The 8,487-nt window shown below is 32.0% G+C and overlaps 1 protein-coding gene across 1 annotated transcript; it reads left to right on the top strand.

The window, feature by feature from the left end:
- Positions 1-6,766: 6,766 nt before the first annotated feature.
- Positions 6,767-8,171, top strand: LOC111391361 (casparian strip membrane protein 1-like). Its single transcript, XM_023016561.1, has 3 exons — positions 6,767-7,110; positions 7,535-7,658; positions 7,753-8,171. Exons 1-3 carry the CDS (start codon positions 6,833-6,835, stop codon positions 7,966-7,968), a joined length of 618 nt encoding a protein of 205 aa, XP_022872329.1. The 5' UTR covers positions 6,767-6,832; the 3' UTR covers positions 7,969-8,171.
- Positions 8,172-8,487: the final 316 nt, after the last annotated feature.

The following is an 8,487-nucleotide window of genomic DNA, read 5'->3' as shown; positions in this document are numbered from 1 at the left end:
TCAAAAAACAAATTGGAACTCAACCAAGGAATTAGTCTCGTGAAACCCAAACCGGACGTAAGTGAGATTACAAAACAAAGAAAGACTAGAATTTGGAAGTTTTGAAATTCAAGAAAGTGGTTCTTAAATTGATTTGGACTAAGAAAGATAATTTAAGAAAACAAGGGACTAATTTCCAAATAAATAATTTTTTTTGAACAGTACTTTTTTTTTTCTTTTTTTTCTTTTTCTGCTACTGTACGATGAACAATACGATTTTTTTGGACCTGGATTTTAACTATGACACCAACGAAAGAAACGGAAGTTGTTTTGGATTCTAAATGAGCCTAAAAACAACTTTTGAAATTTTAGACGAAAAGAATTTGGATTAAAGACTCAAGAATTTTACTGGACAGAAGAACGTGAAGAACGAAGAAAAATTAGAAACAAAGACTCAACAAGAATTTAAAAGGAATATAACCTTGAATTGGAGCCTAAGCTCTGATACCAACTGATGTGAACCCGCGTAACGCGATCACTACCAAACCCACAGCAAATTGAAAATCTAACCCAAGAAAGTCAAAGACAAGGTTTTGGATTAAACCCAATAAACTGAAACCAAGCAACCCGAATCGCCGATAATATGCGAACCTCTTGATTACTCAATTTAAATAAATCTCACCCGGTTGATTTGAACGATACAAGATTAATATTGATAAGTTCACAAATTGTTCAACGAAGAACGAGATAAAGCAATTAATGCCTCGCGAATAATATTTAATAATATGAGAGTTGTAATGTTTTACAATAAGGAATAAAGTATTTATACTATTCTAGAGAACCTAAGTAAGAAAAGTATCTAAGAATAATGCAAAATTCATCCACAATAGCCTAATTATGGTAAAATCTACTAATAATGAAATTTTATTAAAATAAGGAAAAAAACACGAAATTTGGAAAAATTCGCCTTGGACTTAGCCTATGCGGCCGCATAGCTTTAGAGTATGCGGTCGCATAGTGCAATTGGTCTGCGACTTTGGGACTTCTGCTGGGTGTATGCGACCGCAGGACTTTAGACCTGTGCGGTTGCATAGTTTAATGCTCCAGCTCCTTTTCTTCAGCTTTAAACACGTTGATCCAATAATCTTCGACCTTCGTCCCCAACACGAAACTTGCTCCATTTTGCATCCCGAACATTGTTTCATCAATCGTTGTTTTAACGAGCAATCACATCGCCTCTTTTATGCGCTTGGCCCTTGATCGCGTCATCGGCCCCTCGACTATCAACGAATCTTTCCTCGGGCTCGACTCTGGACTTGACTTTGGTAATTGTGCTTCCTAGATCACATCAGAATAGCTCTTATTACTCATACCTCAACTTGACAAGTTTCGTATACTTGCGAGAATGGACGAAGCTTTCTTTAACCTCAATAACATAGTTTGTGTAGCTCGGAAGCTGGCTGAAACAAGAAGTTTTTGTTATTTTCCATTGGATTATAAGCTGATCATCTTGGTTTTGATATTACTTGTGGAAATTGCGAGTGTTAAAAGGATATTCTCTGCCATGAATCTAAATAAAAGTGACTTATGCAATAACATGGGAAATGACAGTTTGGTGGTTTACATAGAGAAGGAGATTTTTGGAAAAATTGAGAATGCAGTTATTTGAGCTTACAATTACCAAGTGAGGTTATATCATGTATATTTATTATTATTATGGATTGTATTGAATTATATATATATTTTTTATGTATATGATTTTTATGTTTTAGTGCATTTACATATAGATCAAAAATTTTCAAATATTAATTAATTAAATATTCATAAATGAGCTCTCTATTATGATCGTTGACTGTTGACAATCAATGGTCAATGATATGACCACTCTATCTGACCTTTAATCCTAGATCTGCCATTAAATATACTCTTATAACTAATTTGACTCCTTTAAAAATAGTAAAATATTAAAAATATTACGATAATGAAATAAAATTAAACTAAATAATTAAAAAAAAAAGTAGGTTCGAAATACAAAATGATGTTACCCATGCTCGCCTTGACTTGTCTTGCCCCTACTACGGAAACAAACGGACCAGGAGAGTTGTTCACGTGGCTCTTATATTGTGAAACACAAGTTTAATAGATCAAATAGGCTGAAGCAAAGCGGAGCGAAGTGAAGTGAGTAGAGCGTAGCGCACCGAACGGAACAAAGCAAAGCGACGGCATCGGCCTTTCTAGTTTTAATTCATAGTCTGTTTGTCAAGATGATTCATATATTTCCTTGCGTTAATTGCTACTAAGAACATGAATGTAGTAGATAGATTAAAGTCTTTGTTGAGTTGTAAGTTTGATATGAAAGATTTGGAATAGGCTAAGAAGATTATTGGCACAGAGATCAATAGAGATAAGATTTTCTTGGTGAATGTGGATGACATGTTAATTGCTGCTAAGAATATGAATGAAGTAGACAGATCAAAGTCTTTGTTGAGCAGTAAGTTTGATATAAAAGATTTGGAACAGGCTAAGAAGATTCTTAGCATAGAGTTAACAAAGATAGGAAAGTCAGAAAATTATGGATGTCTTAGAAAAATTATTTAAAGAAAGAGTTGGAGAGGTTTAGCATGTCCGATACAAAACCAGTGGGTACACCATTATCTACAACTGAAGCGGAGTACATGGCGGCAACTGAGGCATCTAAGGAATTATTGTGGCTGAGAGGGCTTTTCAAGGAGCTTAGGATCAAGCAAAATAGAAAGAAGTTGTATTGTGATAGTCAGAGCGCCATCTTCTTAGCAAAGAATCAAATTTATCATGCAAGAACCAAGCAAATTGATGTGAGATTTCATAAGATAAGGAAATTGGTTATTTCAGGAGAACTGTTGTTAGAGAATGTGCATACCTTAGAGAATATAGCAGACATGTTGACAAAGTCAATTACAATGGATAGGTTCAAGCGTTGCTTGAACTTAACTAACATCTCTAGGTATTAGAGAGGATGTATCTCAACCCATTGGTTTTAGATGGTGTGGTTTCTCAGGTTATGTTTTCAGTGTTTTTCTCCTAAGGGGTTAATATTCGTCAATGTGGAGATTGTGGTGTGTGTGACTCATATATAGTGGAATACAAGTTTACGAGATCAAATAGGTTGATACCAGAGTGGAGTGAGGGGAGCGTAGCGCATTGAACGGAATGGAGCGGAGCGATGGTATCGACCTTGGGGGTTTAAATTCACTCTCTGTTTGCTAGGAACACTGAATGAGTTGAAGGTACGGGGAGTAGGGGCGAACCTAGAATTTTAGTGCTATGGGATCAAAAATTAAAATATAATTTTTTTAAAAATAATAAAATATTAATGAAAATAAGTTAATACGTATTTTGATACTTTAAAAACGTTGTATAATTATATCATTATCAATATTATTACATAAATTTAGCTACTTATATAGTTTTATTTACCAATTCGTTGACAAATCCTGATCCTGCAGTGAGTGAATCAAATTGAACGTGGAGAATAAATGAATTGAAATAAAATTCAAGCTTAATCCAAGAAGTATATGAAATTCAAATTTAAAGAAAATGTAATTCGAAAGTAATTCAAATTACATTTAATACGTAACGATCCTAAAATTTTTGACATCATATTCCAAATAAAATTTCTTAATAAAACGATATAAATTATATTGAAAATTTTATCGTGCAAAAATAATAAAAACTAATGAAATGATTGAATTTTCTAAAAAAGAAAATATGCGTTAACCTTTTTTTTTTTTTAGACGTACGTTTGAATAAAATTATCTCCGATTCGCTCCTCATGCATATATGCACATCATTGAACCACATAAATACTCGTATTGATTCCTTTCTTTCATCTCTTTATTATTGCATATAAAATCCAACAAGGAGCATGGTCTCCATTTCGAACTTGTCCAATTTTAATTTTAATTTTTTAAATTTCATATTTAATTGTTTAAATTGTATTTTAGTAGAGATGTTTTAATGTCTGTGCTATCATATCTCCCGAAAATTTCCAGCAAGACGGGAAGGAATGGAGTTCCCAAGTTAGAATTGTATTTGCAAGATGAGTCCTTTCAAAACATAGAAATTGATTCTTATTTTGACGTGGGGACTTCTATGCAAATAATGATCACCCCGATTTGAGATTTTAATGCAATTTGTGATCACTTGATTTGTGAACCTATTGTTACAAGTGTTCAACTTAGAATGGAACTTCAAACAGCTAAATCTTTATATTAAAAAGAAAAATTATGAATTTTATATGGATTGTAATGCAAAATGCACAAAATATAAGAGAAAGAATTGAATTTTTTATTATTAATTTTTTTAATAGATATATTTGAAAAGGGGAAAAAACGAACTAGTCATCCAACTTTGTTGGCTTTTTATTTTAGTCGGCTCAATTTTTTCGTCACAATTTTCTAACCATTTTATTTTTTTGTTACGTGGCACATGAATTTTCTTATATAATAATCACGGTTCTAAAGTTGTAAAATTCATATTTATAACACAGGATTGTGTTAAAAAGAAACATATAAATTAGCATGTCTTTCATGTTAAAAGCACGACTTTGGGTTCTTGATTTTACCCTTTTGAAAAAGGGAAAAAAATGTGTATTATAAGCAATGGTGGATTAGGGTTGTTATTGACTAATAATCACGTAATTAAATATTGAAGCAGAATATAATAAATCCTTTTTTTCCTAATAAAGTTGCAGAATAATAAAGAGAAGATGACATCTGACCACCTGTACCACCTCAATAAAACTCCATTACAAAATCTTGAGCTTCGTATTATAGAGATTTTTCAATATTAAGAATTAATATTCAACAAATTTGACTTATGAAAAATTAAGTTCGATAATTTTTTAAAATTAATAAAAAGTAAATGATACTAGAGCCATAATTTCTTATTAATATCAACATATATAATTTTTTTTTTGGTGAAATTAAAAAATATTTATATAATTCGAAAAAGTATATATTTTAATTCATGAAACAGAACCTTATATTGGGTATTAGTTACAATAATCAAAAAGAAAAATCTGAGTTGAAGTGGGTGGTATAACTTATCATGGTAAAAGTATGTTAACTGAACGAGTTTGGCCACCAACTTGCTTTGTTCGACTTGCATTATTTATAAATGGACTCTGTACAATATGAAGTTTGAGCAGTTGAGATTCAATATATTTAAACAAAGTCAGCATGTTAAATTAGAATTAAGTGAATACAGCTTATTTCATAGTTAATTAATAATATCTATAGCTCTAACTAAGATATATTTTTTGAGAACGAGAATTTACTTGTTCAAGAATTATTTAGAAACTAGAAAAATATAAATATACGAAGAAAAATAACACAAAAATTTATATGGAAAACTCGAAAATTTGCGAAAAATCACGAGTTGTCAAAAATAGAGACTTTTCACAATATTAAAATTTTGTACAATCATAAAGAATTTCACACACACACACACACAAAACCTGCAAGCGTTTTGTTTCAAAATATTAATACGTTTAAAACTATCAAGTATCCTCAAGTCTTTCTCAAGGCAGTCATTGACTATCTCAAACATAGGGTAAATAATTTCGCACCTTGCTATATGTACATTAAGATTTACATAATAAATTATATAATACACACATGATACTCTATCATTTGCTAATTTAAAATACAGCCAACTTTCTCATTCAATCTTTTCCCTCCATATCATTTTCGATAATTACTTATGTACCATTTTTATGTACAAATAACAAAATCCAATAATTTTTTAGTTCTAGAAGGAATTTTTGACTTTTCAAAAACATACCAAAAAGCCCCTAATACTACTACATAATTATTGAGTTTTGAATTTCCATATTCAAAAGTTAACATTATTAAAAGAGTAGTGGAATCCTTATATATTATTTATTGTTATCATGTTCAAGGTAAGATTTTACCTTTTAACATTCTGATCTTACTTTGTATTTTTTTTTTTTTTTTCAATTGCATATGGTTCTTCATATTTTTATGCAACAATTTTTTGAAAGTTCTGTACGCAGCAATTTTTGACACAAGCTCTTCTTGTATTTGAATTATTTCTTCTTCTTCTTTTTTCATATATATATATATATATATCGTCGTTCTCTATTTTAAGACGCACGTAGCCCCTTACACAACAAAATATTATAAGGATGTCAATGCACTCCTTAGAGTTATCTATCCAAAATAGACAATGCTCATGGCAAGCAAGTAACAAGTAGATCCATGCATAGAGAATTACTAACGTGTCATGAGAAATCGGTACAAAAGGTCATGAATACACTTCTTAATTACGAGGGACCTTAAAAAAAATTGAAACTATAATACTTAATCCCTCTTTCATAGCCATATATGTTTTTCATTTGTTCCAATAGTGTGTTATAATAATATACTTAAATGTTATCATCTAGTGTGATTACTTATGAAATTAAAAATAATCTTAATTGATAGTTATTGTTTCTTTGCAACATTAATTTTTGCCATACTTAATCACTGTATTCTCCTCGAAAATAGAAAAAGAAAAAAGAAACGTATCTTTACCAACACCGTATCAAGCCTTTTCACAAGGTGCTGAAAAAGTATAGTAGTCATATGGGAAAAGTTGGCAACTAACTCTTCTTACTCCATTAACAGAACAATGAGCTGGGATTCTATTTTGTACAACAAAAAAGAATTCATTCTCCAAAACCAACTTCTATGCATCCCTCTCCACATATAAATATCCTTCTGCTCTTCTTCTCATTCTCATCACAAGCTGTGAACTCTCTTTTTCACGAATACTAAGTCGACTTATCTTTAGCTTACTCTTTAACTTAAACATGGAGAAGAGCGAGTCAACCAAGATTGAGATTGCAGAGACGAGCAAAGAAAGCAAAGGGAAAGCGCCACTTTTGGGGGCGGTACCACCAGTGGCGGCCGTGCATGGAAGGGGACGGTACAAGAGGGGCATTTCTATATTCGATCTTATACTGAGAATAAGCGCTGTGTCTTCAGCTTTGGGTGCAACAGTCATCATGGGCACCGCTGAACAAACCCTTCCTTTCTTCACTCAGTTCTTCCAGTTCCAAGCCAGTTATGATGATCTCCCAACTTTCACGTAAGTATTCTTCCTATATTAATTAAGTGATGTAATGAAAATCATATAAAAAGTATATTCTTCTTCATCAATAATAGATATTATCAACGGTGTAGGTAGATAGTGGACTCTTTTATTGTCCAATGCAACTGTAATGCATTAAACATTTTAACACATTGAATAATGAATCAAAAAGTTCACTACCACATACACTAACGATTACGTATACTAATAGAGTAATACTATTTAGCATCACTGGTGTTACAACACCAGTTTAGATGACAATATGCATTATTAAATGAAAGGTTTGATTATAGTAATTACATAATTTCATATTAATTGAACATCTCATATAATATCACGTAGACTAATATTCTAGCACTACTGTTGCTACATAACATTATTCATACAAGAATCTTATAGTGATGCCTCAAATATGGTGCAGATTCTTTGTCGTGGCAATGGCAATAGTTACAGGATACCTTGTCCTCTCCATACCCTTCTCAATAGTGTGTATCGCTCGCCCTCTTGCAGTCGGACCAAGGCTCCTCCTGATTATCCTTGACACTGTAAGCCTCCTAACCAAGAAAATATTGAAGATATAATTTAAATAAATAAATGCATGGTCTTTCCAAAAGACTAACTTTTAAATATCATCTTCAGGTGTTTGTCACATTGGCAACTGCTGCAGCTGGATCATCTGCTGCAATAGTGTACTTGGCTCACAATGGGAATTCAAATGCAAATTGGCTGGCAATATGTCAGCAGTTCACTGATTTCTGCCAAGCGAGTAGTTTGGCTGTGGTGGGGGCGTTCGTCACCGTCGTTCTCCTCATTTTCGCCATTTTTCTGTCTGCTTTCGCTCTTCGGAAACATTAAGACTGTCGAACAATTAAATTAATCACGAGTGTCGTGTATGTACTGTTTGTTTGATTTACTTTTCCTTCTATTGTTTGTGTCTTCTTTTATTCTGTTGCTTCGTGTCAATTCTCTCTGCTTGATGGATCTCAATTAGAGAAGGAAAAATGGAAAGTGTATACCGCATTTATATATGAAAGTAAACTCCCGTGTTGTCGTTTTTGTTCCGTGTGTGGACATTATATATCTCAAATGTTAATATATGAAACGGAAATATCTCAAGAAACGACCAAATTGAAGGAGCTCAACCTAGCTTGATATACTTAGAACAGAATCTGATGAAGTCAACATGAATAATTTTTTCTTGGACTTACGTCAACATATTTTCTAAATAATGAAAATTTGTAAGATAAAATGACAGAAAAAGAAAGTTAGCAAAAGGGAAAAAAAATTCTGATCTATACTAACACATTGTGCTATATAGCCCATAAATTTCTCGCCTTTGAAATGTTTGAAGTGTTAGATATTTTTCATCATTTT

This window comes from Olea europaea, unplaced genomic scaffold, assembly GCF_002742605.1.
Source record: "Olea europaea var. sylvestris unplaced genomic scaffold, O_europaea_v1 scaffold784, whole genome shotgun sequence".
NCBI classification, from domain to species: Eukaryota; Viridiplantae; Streptophyta; class Magnoliopsida; order Lamiales; family Oleaceae; genus Olea; species Olea europaea.
The sequence above is the reverse complement of the archived record's forward strand: the minus strand, read 5'-3'. Positions and strand labels throughout refer to the sequence as shown.